The 17,291-nt window shown below is 49.5% G+C and overlaps 1 protein-coding gene across 1 annotated transcript in view; it reads left to right on the top strand.

Moving 5' to 3' along the window:
• Nucleotides 1–17,291, top strand: part of KSR2 (kinase suppressor of ras 2) — a 467,494-nt gene that overhangs the window by 388,369 nt on the left and 61,834 nt on the right. The window contains exons 19-20 of the mRNA XM_064577689.1: nucleotides 3,208–3,256; nucleotides 5,204–5,571. Coding sequence (XP_064433759.1) covers nucleotides 3,208–3,256; nucleotides 5,204–5,571 — 417 coding nt within the window. The remainder of the gene's footprint in view (nucleotides 1–3,207; nucleotides 3,257–5,203; nucleotides 5,572–17,291) is intronic.

The raw sequence follows: 17,291 nt of genomic DNA, 5'->3' as shown, positions 1-17,291 counted from the left end.
ATAGCTAGAGCTTAATGAAAGAACAGTTATCCTATGTCATTGTCCCCCACCTTTAAAAAGCATAATTTAGGGTTATACGAGGGATCAGCAAACTACAGTCTATGGGACACATCCAATTTGCCACCTGTTTTTATAAATAAAGTTTTATTGGAACACAGCCACGCCCATTTGCTTACAACATACTGTCTATATGGCTTTCAAAGTACAACAGGAGAGCTGAGTAGTGGCAACAGAGACTGTAGGGTCTGCAAAGTCCAAAATATTTACTATCTGGCCCTTTAAGTACCAAATTTGCTGACCTCTGGTTTATACCATTATAAGAATAATCTGAGCTAATTTTGGAAAACGTGGACTGTTCTGTAAAAAGAGAAAGGAAAAATCATCACTCGTAGTTGTACCGCTCTTAGAACTTTGACGTGTGCTCTTTCTATTCATGTTTTACATGCTTGCGTTTCATGGTCTACACAGTTTCCAGCCAGCTTTGTCATCCCGTAAAGCTATAGCCTCGCATTTTTTGTATTATTCCAGACTCTTTATAGGCATTGTTTTTAATGGCTGTAAAATATCATTATTGATGTAGAAAAATGTCCTTAACCATTTCCCAATTGCCAGATCGCCTATCTTCCCATATTGCACTGTCGTAAACAACACTGCAATGGATGTCTTTGCATGTGGCATCTTAAGCATCCGTGGGACACAGACTCTCTTTCCAGGTGGTCTGTTGGTGGAGCAGCCCCAAGTGAAACCCACCTTCCTTGACTTAACTTCTTCGGTTGCGGCCGAAGTGGGGGGCATGCTAGGGACCTGATTTCGTTTTGGCCAGCTTCCCAACTCCCATGTTTGCCTCCTCGGTTGTTCTTTTGGCTCTCTTAACTACTCCATCCTTTCTGACCCGGGTTATGGACAAATGGTACATCTGTGACATCAAAGGAGCAGCAATTTACCGGGCATATTGTGCTGACATCTAGCTCCGGATTGTTTCCCTGCTGCACGTAAACCAATTCCACAATTTGTGCAGGACGAACCCCAGGTTATTAACTGGCAATCAGGGCGTGCCAGTGAACTACAGAGTCCGTAGCTGCCTGCGATCTGCTTAAGCGTGCATGGAGCGATGGGCTCTAACTCTTCACAGAAGGAAATCATTTAATCGCTGGGCTACCGTAATCACGCCTGATGCAAGCGGAGGAGGGCTGCCTGTTCTGTCATTTTCTGTCATTGGGTGTGAGGAGGGACTCCAGCTGCATTGTTCCACCCAGATCGCCCCAAGGCGTTAAGTTCCCAGCATTTCAGCTGTCGCTGGGTGGTTTCATTCCGTACTGTAAATAACTCCTTAATATGAAAGCAGACAGCACTTTGTGACCCACCCTTCTTTCCCCTTCTTTTAATTCCTCTAGCCTCTCAGGCTCCCTCTCACCTGGAGCGCCTCCAGCAAGTGGACTGGCCCTGTCTGCAGGGTCGGCAGCTTCTTGGGGTCTCAGGGTCAGGAGAGCACTGGCCCCTCAAATGAGGGGTGGGTAGGGGGATCTGCTAAGCTTCCCCAGGGGAAATAGGAAGGGCGTAAGGTGTTCATTGTGATTTTTTTCCTGCCACTGTTTCCAGCTTTTCTGTGCCTTCAGCAGCCCAGTTACTGTCTCCCCACCGCACTACACACACACACACACACACACACACATCCTCTCCTCTGCAAACACACCCCCAGAAACACCTCACATCCCCATCACATACCATGTGCTCCGACAATCCCCTCAGACCCCAGTACATACCCAGCTACACTGTCAACATATGGCGTGCCCCCAACATCCCCAGGAAGTACACCCAACTCCCATGCACCCAGAACAACCCCTACACAGAGCACATCCCATTGTACTCACGTGGTAGCTGATATATACTTAGCACTCACATACGCAAGCACACTGTGTCCCCCAGCACCCACACGCAGCACGAGCCCACGCTTAGCACAGCTGCAGCTCAGGAGCTCATGACTGCGTCACCCTCGCGCATGGACACATCTGCGTGCGCGCACACACACACACACACGCACGCACACACACACACACACCTGTGTCTTCCAGTCCAATACGGTTTCGCTCGTTCTCATTCCACACTTCCCGATTCGATGTGATTGGCAACATCCAACTTTAACTCAAACACTGAGAATTTTCAAAATACATCCAGTAATCTCCCTGGGGCATTTCCATCATACTCCATTTATTCGATTCATACCTAACTTTCGGCCCATGTCACTTTTAGCCTTTCTGCATAGTATCTCTGTGCTTGCTTTAGTCCCTTCGGTAGTAATATAATACTCCTCAAAGTCAGGAGCCACGCCAGTTTCGACTCCATATCCCCCTGATGGCCTCGCACCGGCCCTGGCACAGGCAGGTTTTCCCAGCTATCTGAAAGTAGAGCATTCCCATGAAAACTTTCAGGAGCCAAAATGGTGTCATGCAAAGAAGCAATTATCATTCATTTATATGGAAAAATTGGGGGTGTCCCCCAGCCCCCAAAATTACTTCTCGTAGATGAAGCGCAGATGCTCATGGACACAGGTCAAAGCTCTGGTGGCTGGATGCTGAGATGCTGAGGGTAGCTCCCCAGGAAGGAGCTTGGAGGCACCCCTCACGCTGCTCGGGGCGCACGCTACCTCTATAATGGCTTGCTGCAAAACAAAAGCTGAATGCCATGTTCACTTTTTACCTTCTTTCATAAAAGCAAAAACGCTCTTCGAATTTCTTTTGGTAGATACCAGCATAGATCTTTCGTAAAAGCAAAGTGGCGTGATGCCAGCTTTCAGAAAGCAGGGGGTACCTGTAATCCCGAACTCCAGGGTTCTCCCGTAAGATCCTGAACCCAAGTGAACTTAGCAATCTCATTAATTCTTTCCTAGCAAATACCCAGAGCTCTGAGGATCCTTCGGCCCATGGCATTTAGGCCAATGTGTAAGGAAGCTGCTAGATTAGTGGAAACCAAAGCCATAAAGAAAAAATGAGCCCTGAGCAGCCCCGAAAATCTATTTAAAACAGTGTCCTTGTCATTGCTTCTTCGTGGCGAGGTTATGGATTATTTTAGACACAAGTGTTGAAGTGAAAGTTGAGATAAAGCCTTGATGGTGAGGGTTTCTCATTCCAAGACTCTTCATACATGGATCAATAAGACACCGACCTCCCTTTTCACCTGAGGGTCACATTTATTTTTCTTTCTTTAAAGCTTGGAAGGAAATCCATTACTTCAAATTGAAGTGGAGCCAACCTCAGAGGTGAGATTCGGAGAGGGAGAAACACCTTTTTCCTGGGGCTGCCCAGCGCTTGGCGGAGTTGACGGATGACTTTAATGACTCAGAGGGCTTGGGGCAGGTGGGGACGGGGGCAAACCTGTTTGATGGATGTTCTAACTCCGGGACAACTGACAAGCGGCGGGGAGGGTAGTGTCCAAGCAGGGGCGGCCCTCCCAGCACCAAGCCTAATGGGCCGTTGTATGGTGTGCATCATGGAAAAGCTAGTTGTGCAGAAGTTGGCAAGAGATTCGAATTCTTAGTTGAAAAATCAACTTAGGGCCAGGGGAATACCAAGGGGGATATGTCCCACTGCATTCCAAAGAATACACTGGGGGAGGCAGGGTCCCCGGGGACACTGAGCTTGGCGGGCTTTTGAGAATGTTCTGGGGCTTCTTCCCATTGGCCAAAACTACTGGAGGAATAAATGAAGTGTCCTGGGTAAGAACCATGGACTCCTCAGCCCTGTCGCTGTGTCCTAAAGTGAAGGGAGTAGAACTAGGGTGTCCAGAGAAAATCGTGTCCTTTCTGCGATTACTGGGCTAGTTGAAAAATTATCCTGGGGGAAGCCAACGGAGACTGTGTCATTTCTCTTGAGTGTGCTACGAGGGACAGCTTGCTCAGGTTTGGGGTCAGGAAGACCTCAGGCTGCCTCGTCAGGCCCCAAGCCTCTGGGAATCCCCACTGGCTGGAGCTCCTGCTGCTTCCTCACTTAAGCAAAAGAACCCAAGGGCTAGGGCACTCCCAGCCACCACGCTGGGAAGGCAGGTCCCTGGACCTTCAGCGTCTAAGGATTGCGGTGGTCACACCTAAGCGTTCCTGGGCTGTGTGGGTGTGTGGGGATAAAAATGCAGAGTTCTGGCCCCAGCCTGCTCTTTTCTGATTCGGTAGCTCTGGGTAGGGCCCAGGAATCTACGTTTTCTCCGGAAGCCCAGGGATTGTTGGATACAGGTGGTCAGGTGTGTGCAATGGACTTAAGAGGCTTTCCTCTCATTGAAAACCTCATACCATCCCCCAGGGTTGGGGGGGCGGATTTTATTAGCTCCACTTTATGATGAGAGAAGAAAGTCTCAGAGAGGTCAAGCAGTTTGCCCAAGATCACACAGAGGCCAGATTCCAGCTCGTTTTGTCTGATTGGTAAGCCCATCCTATGAGCCTCCCTTCCAAGCCCTGACACCACAGCTGCAGAGGAAGCCCGGGCATCTGGCCTGTGCGGAGGAGCTCTGACCTCTCCCCGTTTCTGACATCGGTTCCAAATCCCCTGGGGGAAGCAAAAGGCACTCCATATTGAGGTGTTCTGTGCAGACATCTGTTGCACCCACAGTTCAGCCTGTTGTCTGTCTTACACACGCATGAGTAGGCAGGTCAATACATCACGGTGGAATCGGAGGGCGTTGGAGATTAGGAGTCGAGACACCTGCTTCTTAGCCCTAGCTCTGCCTGGCTGTGTGATGTAGAGCTGGGCAACCTCCCGGGGTGACCAACCATCCCCATTTGCTGGGACCAAAGGGCTTCCCAAGGGGACTTTCATTTTTAAGGCATCTCTACACCCAATGTGGGGCTCAAACTTACAACCCCGAAATCAAGAGTCATATGCTCTACCGACTGAGCCAGCCTGGCGCCCCCTCCCCAAGGAGACTTCTAGTACCCAAACCAGGGAAGTCCAGCAAACCAGCATGGGTGGTCCCCTAGTGTTTCTCCTCTATGAGCCTCAGTTTCCCCCTTGGCAAAAGAGCGTTGGATTATCGTGATCTCCCTTTTAGCTCCTTCATCTGCTACGATTCTAGGACAAGAGCGACCTGGGGCAAATAGATACATGTCCCCACCAGCTGAAAATGCACCTAGAGACGTGTTCAGACGCGGGGGGACTTCGTGGGAAGACGGGGCAGGGGCAGGAGCCACTCTGACCTCTCTCCCCTTTTCCGGCCACAGAATGAAGAGGGCCACGATGAGGCTGAAGAGTCGGAGGACGACTTCGAGGAGATGAACCTGTCCCTGCTCTCAGCCCGGAGCTTCCCGCGCAAGGCCAGCCAGACCAGCATCTTCCTGCAGGAGTGGGACATCCCTTTTGAGCAACTGGAGGTCGGCGAGCTCATCGGCAAGGGTCGCTTTGGGCAGGTGTACCATGGCCGCTGGCACGGCGAGGTGGCCATCCGGCTGATCGACATCGAGAGGGACAACGAGGAGCAGCTCAAGGCCTTCAAGCGGGAGGTGATGGCCTACAGGCAGACACGCCATGAGAACGTGGTGCTCTTCATGGGCGCCTGCATGAGCCCGCCCCACCTGGCCATCATCACCAGGTCAGTCCTGCCCGGGGCTCCCTGCCCACCACCCCCACCATGGACCCATTCCCAGAGTCCTGCCTCTGGCAGGGTTGAGAAGGGGTGGGGGGGTTCTGGTTAATGCGTCGTCCTGGCGAATGGAGCATCTCTAGCTCTACCATTCACAATTATGTGGTTTTACGATTTGAGATTCCAGAAAATACTTTTGATGCTAAAACTCTTTGGCAGAGCAGTGCCACGGGGAGAGGACCGTAAGTGGGAAGGTAGGAAAGTTGGTTCGGGTCCCCCTGTGCTCCAGGTATTTGTGAAACAACATTGCTGAGACTCACTGTCTCCGTATGTAAATTGAACTGATTGGATCCAATCAGGGGTTGGCAGACTTTTTCTGTAAAGGGCCCAGTAGTGAATATTGGTGGCTTTATGGGCCCTACAGTTTCTGTAGCAACTGCTCAACTCTGTTCACTGGGATGTGAAAGCAGCCACAGACAAGATGTAAATGGATGTATGTGGCCGGGCGCCAATAAAACTTTATTTATAAAAGCAGGTGATGTGTTGGATTTGGCCCTGAGGTCCTAGTTTTGCCACCCATGGGCTAAGATCGTGATGACTGTTATTCTGGCTTCATTAAAGCAGCAGATAACATTTGCAGGGCTTTACCACTGCTATTTTAAATATCCAGGATCCCTGATCTCTAGCTGCACAGGAGGGGTAGTGAGAAAATCTGACATTAAGAAAATGTCAGATGATAGCAACTTTCCTGAACTTGCTCTCTGACATCACCCAGTGACATGGGGCATTGAAAAAAAAAATAGCTTTCGCTTCAGTTGAACAGTTGTGAAACAATCCTTTGGTGTGTTTTTAAACTCTGGTTGTTGCTCCCCCATTGCATTAGGACTGGCTACAGCAGGGCCATTCCTGGTGTGGCCTGGGATGCCAAGAGTCAGCTCTCTCCTTCCCATTCTCTGCTCAAGTGATAAGATCCCAAATACACAAGCCTCTCATCTTGGCAGGAGCTGTGAGCTCAGGGAAGAGCTGGTATGTCTTTGGTCTGTTCCCTTGTGATACAAAGCATCCTTGAGCCCATTTATAAGATCTCAGTGGTCAGAAGAAGGTGTGTTATTGTCCGTTAGCATTGATTATGCAGATGATGGATTGAATCCATGTGTCCAGTGGTAAATATTTTCAAAGGATTGGAGATCGAGAGATGGCCCTTCAGTTCTCCCTAAACCAGGGTAAAAATGGTGGTTCTCAGCCCTGAATGGGACAGAAGAGGCTTTCAAATATCCAGCTCAGATCATATTCAGAGGCTGAGCTGTTCTCAGGAGGTGAGTGTATCAGTAAGCTTGTGCTGAGTAACAAACTATTCCCAGTACTTCAGAGTTTTCCTCTATTCTGTGGACAGTTCTACACAGAGCCAGGCCCCATAGCTGGGCTCTTGGACATGTCTGTGGTCAGCTGGCAGGTCAGGCCAGGGGGCTGGTCACTCTTGGGTGTCCTCACTAACTTGTCTACAGGTTGTCAGGTTATCAGCAGAGGAGCCCCAATTCCCCTTCTCATGGTCTCTTATCCGCCAACAGCCTAGCTTGGGCTCATTCCCAGGGTGGTCTCAGGGTTCCAAGGGCAATAAGAGGTCGAGCCTTGATGGGCAAGTGCCTTTCACACCTCTGTCCGTGTTGCATTGACCGATGGACATTGGCCAAAGCAAGTTGCGTGGTCAACCTAGATTCAAGGCATGGAGAAACAGGGTCTGCCTCTGCAGGGGAGGGTTTGCAATGTCACATTGCAGGGCCATAGATGTAGGGAGAGGGACAATTTGTGGCCACTTGTACAACCTGCCACAGCTCCTTTCCTCCTCTTTGTTATCCAGAATGTATCGTCCTCATGCATAGCCCTTTATTTGGGGTGCACACATCTGGTTGGAAGGTGGTCTTCCCCCCCCCCCCCACACAGGTCTTCTGCCTATTGCTCCCACCAGTCTGTCACTCCCAAATTTCTCTCTGCTCAGCTCCTCATGTTCTGGTCCTCTAACCCCTCTTTTTTGACATCCCCAAAGTAGAAATTCCAAACCCATCATCTCCTGTCCGTTGCCTGGCCCTTCTAAAGACCTCTTGCCATCCCCCCGACTTCCTCAGCTTACTGGTGGAGCCCAGTACCCCAAGCCTCCCTCACCCCCTTCCCGAGGGCTGGCTAATTGGAAATGGACAGATTCGGTTAGCAGTCATTCTTGAGAAACGAGTGGTCATTATGAAAATGTGTCACTCATCCTGTAAGCCAGCTGCGTTTGTGGCCCCTTTCTATTATGTACAAACTCCACGCCCTGCCCCCTCCCTGAGCGCCGTAACTGCCTGCAGATTTCACAAATAGCGCAGCCTTTTCCTGGCACCGTGATAAAGACTCTGCAGCTTTGGGACATGTAATTGGTCTCTGAAGTGTTTTGGTATTTTGTGTGAAGAAGCCAGATGAGCCCCAAAGAAGTGGCATTTATTCCATATTATTGTGTCATTATATATTTATCTTGGGAGGGGTTCTGTGCACCCCCTTCTCCCATTTAGCACCGCCCACTTGTTGACCATCAGATCTCTTATCTGAATGTTCAGTTTGAAACCCGATATTTGAGTAATTTGATTAATCACCTGCATCCGCGTAATTGGTTGGCCGAGGTTGATGGTTGGACAATAGCCAACCAACTGGAACAATTTTTGGACCCTGGATTTATTTTACAGGGAACATAAGACCAGATAATTACCTGGCATATTCCAGCTAAATTCACAATGGCATGTTCTAGCCAATTACTTAGTAATTATCATCAGAGTTAACAAGTATTTCTAAGATTAGCTTCCTTGTAATTCGATGTGTATGGCTCTTGGGGAATGAGTAATAACCAACTAGTTACCCAATTGCTATATCCCCAAATACAATTAGCAGCAGGATTGCTAAATCGTTTCACGATTGGGTCATTATGAGATTATTGCAAAGCTATTGGCAGTCTGCACCATCGCTCATTTTAAAAACTCCAAGTGGAATTTGAAAGCCGATAGAGCTGAATGAAAACATCTCTCATCCTTCCGCCTTGCTGCAGAGTTCCCTAGGCCTCAGTGTCCCCATCTGCAAAATGAGGAAGTAGAAGTAAGTGAGTTCTTTGTGGCCCCTTCCTCCATCATCGAGGCCAGCAGCATCGCCTCTCCCTTCCGTGGTCACGTGGCCTTCTTCCGTGGTCAGATCTCACTCGTATAAGGATACTTGTGATTGCATCTAGGACCTAGCCATCCAGAAACATCTCTCATTTCAACACGCTCAACTTCTACGAAGTCTCTTTTGCAATATTGAGGTAACTTTCATGGTTTCCAAGGATTAGAACCTGGATATCTTTGGGCTCCAGTTTTTAGTCTGTCCCATCACCTTGGACCTAATGAATCAAGTCTGTTTGTAGGTTAAGACTTTCTAACCAGCCCATTTGTATCCAGTTAATACTTGGGAACCATGCCTGGGGAATATTACCGGGGACTACCTACTTGTGCCCAGCGCTGATGCTAGATGTGTCCAGCTAGTGCAGAGGGAAACGGAAACAGGAAAGTTTTCAAAAAAAAAAAAAAAAGACCAGACAAAATGACTAAATAATTAGGATCTCAGTGGGAAGAAATTTGTTATTTATCTGGTAACAGGAGTATGGACCAACCTACCTTAGCTGTGTGCCATGGAGACAAGACCAAAGCAAAATGCTACAGTTGAGGTCTCCAAGAGGGCCCCCACTTCCCCCTTTAGGAGGAGCCTAATTCCATTGAACCCATCTGGGCCATATTACAGATATGGAAACTGATGCCAGGAGAAGAAAGTGGGGCCGGGACAGGAGCCCAGGTCTCTAGCAATGCACTTGATCCTCCAACAGCTTGAAAACCCCATTCTCCCCCAATGCTTGTCCATTCATTCAGTCAGTCATCAGATATTTAGTAAAGAAGTTGAGTACCAGGCACTTTGCTGGATGTTAGGGGAGGGTGGTGAGCAAGACAGACATGGACCCTGTTCTCAGAGTGCTGTCATTCTAGTGGGGGAGATAGACTAGTGCTGAGTAGTAATGAGATCACTTGAGTAGGTCCCAGCGTGTTGAAGGAACAGAACCAGAGCAGTGCTACAGAGGGACTTGGGGACTGGAGTTATTTTAGGTGTGCATTGTGGGAGGGAAGATCCAGGCAGCGGAGACCTGAGTGCAAGGAGCCAGCTCTGCCGACATGTGCAGGGCACGCCCAGCAGAGGGAGCAGCAGATGCAAAGGCCCAGGGGTAAGAATGAGCAGGGTGTGCTTCGGACCAGAGAGAAGACTGTGGTGGCAAAACGTGGTCAGCGAGGACAAGAGGGTGGGAGGTGAGAAAGAAGCCAGCAGGAGCCAGACTGCGGGGGGCGAGGGGGGCACTGGTGCTCACGCCTGGTGAAGTGGGCACCGATGTCTAGAGCAGCCCCTCAGCCTCCACACTATCTTTGAGGCCAGATCATTCATTATAGGGTCTGGCCTGTGCATTGTAGGATGGTTAGCAGGATCCTGCTCCCTACCCACTAGATGCCTATAGTACTGAGTCCCTAGTTGTGAGAACCAAAAATGTCTTCATATAGTGTCAGATGTCCCCTGGGGCAAAGTTACCCCCAGTCGAAGAACCATTGCCCCAGAGCCTCTGATTAGGCTGTATAGGCCTCGGGTTCTGTACAAAACCTCCCCACACGGCTCTATCAGGCAGCCGGGAGACCCCCCCTGAGACCCTCTGCTGTAGGACCCGGAAGGCTGGCGAGAGGTCTGGATTTTATGCTCAGGGGAGCAGGCGGCCCTTGGAGGGTTGTGGGCAGGGGCAGGAACTGGTGTCTTCAAGGACAAAAACGGGCCCCCAAAATAGAGGGTGGGGGCCCAAGGAGAGTATTTTGACAATTGCAGAGGCAGCCGAAGTTCAAGGAAATGACAGTTTATCTGCCCTAACTTCCCATTATGGTCAGAGCCGAGGACTTTACCAGGCGCCAGCGTCCCTTTCCCCCCATCCCAGCCCTCTGCCCTTGGCCGGACCAGGAAGCGCTGTTAGGAGGCCTGCCCTACCATGGTTAGCGTTCTGCCTGGGGGTCTGGTTCAGCAGCGGAGATACCGCTCCTCCAACCTTGTCACCAAGGCTGAGTCTAGGGAGGGAGACGCTGCCCCATTCTTCCCAGAAAGGTTTATCACAATGTCCCCATGCCCTCATTAGCTTCTGCTCCAGCCCTGTCTCTCTGGAAAGAAAGACACAGTGAGCTTTGGGGCCAGGTAGAGACTATAGTGGTTCCTTTTCTTAAAGCTGAAGGAGGCACAGCTGATCCTCCTGTCTGAAACCATTTCCCTGCTTGAGGGGCATTTCTTTAATGTTCATAAATGCAGAGCCCCCCAAATACACCAAAACAGCAAGAGATTCCACCAGCCTTCAGCAAGTACTCGGCTTCAGACCAGGCAAGGTGATGTTCTCCCATTTATTACTGTGCCCATTTTACAAATGGGAAAACTGAGGTCAGACAAGGCAAAGGGAGCCCTTGCCCAGGTCATAGAACAAAAAACTGGCAGAACTCGGAATTGAGCAAACATATCTGACCTGTGCCCGGCTGCATCAGCCAGGTCAAGGGGAGGAGGCAAGAATACTCACCCCTGATCACATCCAACTCACCTGGGGCACTTGGTAACGCTATAGGAGCCCCCATTTCAGTTCAGTGCACCAAAGCCTCTGTCTTTTTTATTAAGTTCCAGAGGATTTGGTACACCACAGTTTACAAGCCACTGACTTACTAACCTGGTTTCATTTTTTGTAGCTTTGATTCTGTTTATGTACTAAAATACCCCGTAAGTTACATGGGGCCAGCGTGCGCACACGCACACGCACGCACACACACACACACACCCCTCTTCCATACACACTCCACATTACACATTTTCTCTCCTCTTTCTCTGTCCTGCTCTTTATCTTATAAAAACACACACTCACTTTCTCTTTCCCAGCAGAATACTTGTATTATTTGTATTAGCAACTGACAAAGTTCCCATGGCCCACAAGCCGCCTCCTCCCTCCCCCAATCTTTTTCTAGAATCCCCAGATTATTTAAAGCCATGCTTCAGAGCATAGACCCCTGGCTAGCATCACCTGGGAACTTTTTAGAAAGGCAAACGGAAGATCAAGAATCCCCTCCCTCGCAATCAGGAGCTCTCGGGGTAAGCCCACTCTCTGGGCTGTAAGTAGCTCTCCAGGAAGTCTGCCCTCTGCAGACATGCGTGGGACCCTGACTGAGTGCCCGGCTGTGGGCCACTTCTCAGAACGCCGTTCCTATGGTTCATACAAAGACTTTCCATTCCAGGAGAAGAGATGGTCAGTAACAAATCAAACAAGTAAGATAATTAAAGCATTGAATTAAGTGTTGTGAAGGCACTTATGGGGGATGGGTCAGAGTGACAGGAGGGCTGCTTTGAGGAGGGGCTGAGGAGAGGTGTCTTAGGGGAGGGGACGTTTGAACTGAGACCTAACGATGAGAAGCAGCAGGGAAAGAGCAGTCCAGGCAGTGGCATAGCAGGTGCAAAGGCCCTGAGGTGGGAATGAGATGGGCACATTTGAGGACCGGAGGGAAGCATGTGAATGATTGCAGGGTGGTAGGGGAGGGGCTGCAGGGCCTCAAAGGTGTGGATAAGGGTGTAGAGTTTATTCTATGGCAGTGGGAAACCAGTGAAAGATTTTAAGCAGGAGCTAACTCACACCACTATGGAAGTTTCCAGACAGCCTGGCTGCTTGCTGCCTCCACTTACACTCGGCTAGTTAGTTGGTTCAGTGTGTCAAAACATCATCTGGCTGAGAGCAGTTACAGCATCAACCTAGCCCAGCCCTGAAGGACACAAGCAGAGGAAACGGGATTCTGGGGTGTCCTGGCTGTCACTGTGGTGTTTCCACCTGTGTGGGGGATGACCGAGTGGTCCCTCTGTATTTGGGAGCACCGTGAATTTCAGGAGGCCTTCTCAGGGATGGGAGTAGGAGGGAGCAGGACAATAGGGGCATTCCATAAACACCTTGTTGTGAGAGAGAGGCTTGGGATGTGTGCCCCAGGAAAGAGAAGGAAGAACAGGATTTCCCCACTGCTTTCAAGATTTTTTTTTTAATTTCTCATTGGCCGAGTGTCCTCGGTCTCACCCAGTCGCTGGGTGCCCAGAGTCTGCATGCAGCCATGCAGTTGTATGAGGTTGGCTGGATCCCCCTGCCGCACGCGCCCGGCACCCAGCCCCACCCGTCCGGCACCCAGCCCCACCCGTCTCCCCCGGGGACAAGGTAGTAATGAAATCCTGCGGGGCCTCGTTTGCACAGCACTCTAAATCTGGTCAATATCAGGAGCTATTTAATAGACTACTTCCAACACCAAATCAGTTCTTGTTTTTCATGCTTTCGAATATAATAGCACCAAGCTGCATTATTTAACAGACAAACGGAGGACCCTGCCTTCTGCTAAGACCGTAGTAACTCTGTGCCTGAATGAGATCTTGACTTGCTTTTCCGGTAACTCTGTACTTGTGGGCTTTCTGATTTTTTTTCCCCCTTCAGGCCAGTTTGATTGTCCTAAATATAACATACAAGAGTGGGGGTGGGGGGGCGCTGAGCGCATGAAGATTCCGTCCCCCGTCATCTAGTGGAATCGTCTTCCTTTTATGTTCAAAAAGCTGAATTGCTTTCCCTTTATAAAGCACAGCTGAAAAGGTTTTTTTGTCTGTGGCTGCCTTTAATTGTGCTGGAATGTGAAGCACCCCGGGACTTTTGTGAAGGAAGCGCTATAAATGCACTGCATCATTATCATCATTGTTATTAACATCATCTCTGTGCATTGCATATGCCTGTTGGTAAACGATCGATCGTATGAGCAGCAGAGGACTTGCCTGGGTGAAGACTTCGCCACTGGTCACCACGTTCCTCGGACCTCAAAGATTCTGAATTAGCGTGCAGGCCATCTGTTATCACTTATCAAGTAACTTGTTTGTCTTATTAGGCAAGTGATAACTTGTTATTGAAAAATGCAGAGCAGCAAAAAAAAAAGAAAATGAAATTCACCTGTAATGTCTGCGGCCAGAGGCAGTCACGTGAACATTTTGGTGCAAATCCTTCCAGGCAGTCTTCTCAGTAGACATGCAAACTTACAGTTTGTATTTGTCACAGTAACGGTAGCTGCTATAACAAATAGGTCTTAAAGCATTCGATGGCTTTATACAATAGAAGTCCCATTTCTTGCTCACATAATAAATAGTCCAAGATGGGTATTCCTGGATGGTAGGTGGCTCTTCCTCAGGTGTGGAGGGATCTAAGACCAATCCCATCTTTTGGATCCATCCCTGGGGCTGAGAGTCCTCTGCTTCTAGCTGGGGAAAGAAGAAAGTACATAGAGGTTGTGTGGGATGTTTCGGTGAGCCATACTTATAAGTGGTGCACGCCTGTGTCATGGGTTGGCACAGTCCCTCGACCACAGCTGACTGCAAGGGAGGCTGAGGAATAGCCAACTGTATTCCCAGGAGGAAAATGACATGGGTTTTGGAGAAGAGCCAGCAGCTCTTTGACACACACACACACACACACACACACACACACACACACACACATTTATGGATAGCTCTTCTATCCCACTGAAGATAGACTCATCCGGCAATCTTGTTCTATGACTCGCTACTTTCACCAACTTACATGTGTGAACGCCCTGGTTTTTGGATTTGGGTCTATTGCAAATTTCTTCACTTTTGTGTACCTCTGTTTCCTTATCTATAAAATGGGATGACCTTTTTGTCTCTTGCAAGGTAGTAATAAGAATTAGAGATCAGGGGCGCCTGGGTGGCTCAGATGGTTAAGCGTCTGCCTTCGGCTCACGTCATGATCCCAGGGTCCTGGGATCGAGTCCCGCATCGGGCTCCCTGGTAGGCGGGGGGAGCCTGCTTCTCCCTCTGCCTCTGCCTCTCTCTCTCTCTCTCTCACTCTCATGAATAAATAAATAAAACATTTAAAAAAAAAGAATTAGAGATCAGGCTATGGCTTAATGCCTCCTATAACCAGAGGTGCTCAATACCTTGTATCTCCCAGTTGCTATACGAATGATGCTATCCTAACAACGATGATAGCAATAATGATAGTGATAGCAATTAACAGGAGTGTATTTCCTCCCAGGGGCCAAGGCCTCCTTGGTACTACAAGCAGCAGGTGTTTTGTGTTTATTATGATATCAAATGATACGAGGTGATGGCTATGGTTTGACCCCTTGGACTCGTGGCTTGTACCTTGTACCTCTCTGAGCTTCAAGCCGCCCTCAAGGAGATGTTGAGAAAGGAGCTGGATATACCAGTCTCCAGCTCGGATGGAAGGTTGAGGCTGGAAATAACCATGTGTGAATCATCTGCAGAGAAGTGGTGATTGAAGCTGTGGGCTTCTGTGGAAGCTGAGGTCATCCAGGGAAGAGCAGGAGGTTGCCCAAGGATGGAGCCTGGAGCACCTCCAGCGTGGGGTGTCTTGGTGGGGAAGGGTCCCCAGGCACAGGGGATTGGGAAGAAGCAGACAGGGCTAGAGGAGCCCAGAAGAGCATGGGGATCTGGAGCCAATTCAGAGTGGCACCCACTGCCCCCCTCCCCCCCATTCCCTTGTAGGACATCGCCATGTTTTATTTTCATTAGAGCACTTCTCACCATAAGATATTCTTGCTCCTCAATTTGTCTGCTTGCTTTTTGTCTCTTTTTCCTACATCCCTTCCCCCACCCTAGAACATAAGCCTGGGGAAAGCAGGACCTCAGCTACTTGGCTCACCTCTGCATCCCCAGCCTCTTAAACCCTGGGTCCCCCTTAAATACTTGTTGAATGAATGAATAACCATTTCCAAAAATCTATTCACACGCATTATCACAGCCTGCTCCTCTAGTCAAGTGTAGCAGCAGACAATGAATGGTACTGTTTACTCAGAATCACTGAGAAATGACTGGGACATAAGTAAAATATAGTACAGACTGGGTGGTGTGGGGGTGGCTATAGGGTGTGGGAGAATTAACAGGGATCGAAAGAAAATGATGCCAACTGTGTGATGTGAATTATAATAATAAAGAGATGGAGTAATTTGGGGGTATTGACCCCAAACAATCATCATGTATAAGGTCCTGGGTGTGATGGTGGGAATGAGGAAGCAAAGGCATGCCCCCTGAAGCTCACAGACAGGTAACTGGGATTGATTCTCAGTATCCTTGATCTCTGCAATAGTAACTGGGATTGATTCTTAGTATCCTTGATCTCTGCAATAGGATCCTAGGGAGCTGTGGGGACCCAGATCTGGCCCCTGACCCAACCAAGGAGTTAGCCAGATGGACAGAAGCTATTGCCATTCTTTTTTTTAAAAAAGATTTTATTTATTTATTAGAGAGAGAGAGAGAGAGAGAGCACAAGCAGGGGGAAGGGCAGAGAGAGAGGGAGAAGCAGGCTCCCCGCTGAGCAGGGAGCCCAACACAGGGCTCGATCCCAGGGTCCTGGGATCATGACCTGAGCTGAAGGCAGAAGCTTAACCGACTGAGTCACCCAGGCGCCCCATTATTGGCATTCTTAACAGCAAGACCTGTAATGCAAAGGGTTGAAGGTGGGAGGGGACAAGATGGGGAAGAGGCAGGGGAGTCTGCAGCTGGGGTGCAGGATCCATATGGGTAAAATAGCAGGAGCTAAGGAGCCGGAGAAGGTCTGAAAGGACCTTGTGAGCCAAGCAAGCTAAGGAATCTGGACTTTTCTTGCAGAGGCAGGGGGAGCCACCCAGAGTTTTAGCCAGAAGAGCGACACCATTCGGTTTGCATCTTAGAAAGACCACTTTGGGGCAATCCCTTTCCTTAGAGGAGGTTGCAGCAGGATTGTTGATCTATTTCGCCTCCCTCTCCCCCCTCCAAGAACTGTGTGGACAGTGTGGACCCTCATCAGACATCAGTGGGAACAAATGCAGGTTTTCATGCCCCCGGTTCTAAAAGATCCTTGGGCCGGCTCCCTGAGTGAGGGGAGAGCAATGGCAAGCTGCCAGTCCTTTGGAAACAAAGGCATCTTCAACAGCGTTCACTATTTACCCGAGTTAAAAATAGCTAGCTGCGCTCCCATGTTTTGAAGGCAAGTGTGGCAACATCGGGTCCTTAACATGTGTTCCAGAAACCAGAGGGACGGTTTCCTCAGCTTTGCTGGCAGGCTATGGTTAAACAAATTCAGGAGCACAGGAGTAGCTTCACGGAGGAAGGCAAAGTTGCAATTAAAAGCTGGTTCCCTGCCATCTGATCGGCCTGCGTGCGGATACTGGCTTTTCTGTCTTTTGAATGGGTTTAACGACCCTCTGAAGTGGGTACCATTCCATTCCATTCCCCCATTTATGGTCAAGGACGCCAATGAAGCAGGTGCCTAAGGTTATAGAAAGCTGGGGAGAGGTAGGATTTGAACTCAAGGTTGTCTAATTCAGACCAAAGTTCCTATCAATCACCAACCCCCTTCCTTTTCTTTCCCATCCTAGCTGTGCATAAGTCTGTCCCTCTTTTGAATGCCCCCGGGGCCTCTTAGAACCCTGCCCTGCTGGTCCTCTCCCCTGGGCAGGTGGGGAGGGGGAAGGCTGACCTACCTCCAAGTCTGGCTCATTGTCCGAACCACCGAACTTACCTAGCTTATGACTTGTTGAGTTGGCAGGTGCACCTTGAAACCCTGGCATGTGTCCTTCCTCTCCCCTTCCCTCCCCTTG

This window comes from Mirounga angustirostris, unplaced genomic scaffold, assembly GCF_029215605.1.
Source record: "Mirounga angustirostris isolate CCGP_5_RB_7025 unplaced genomic scaffold, mMirAng1.0.hap1 SCAF_14, whole genome shotgun sequence".
NCBI lineage: Eukaryota > Metazoa > Chordata > Mammalia > Carnivora > Phocidae > Mirounga > Mirounga angustirostris.
This window is presented reverse-complemented; position numbering and strand designations above follow the sequence as displayed.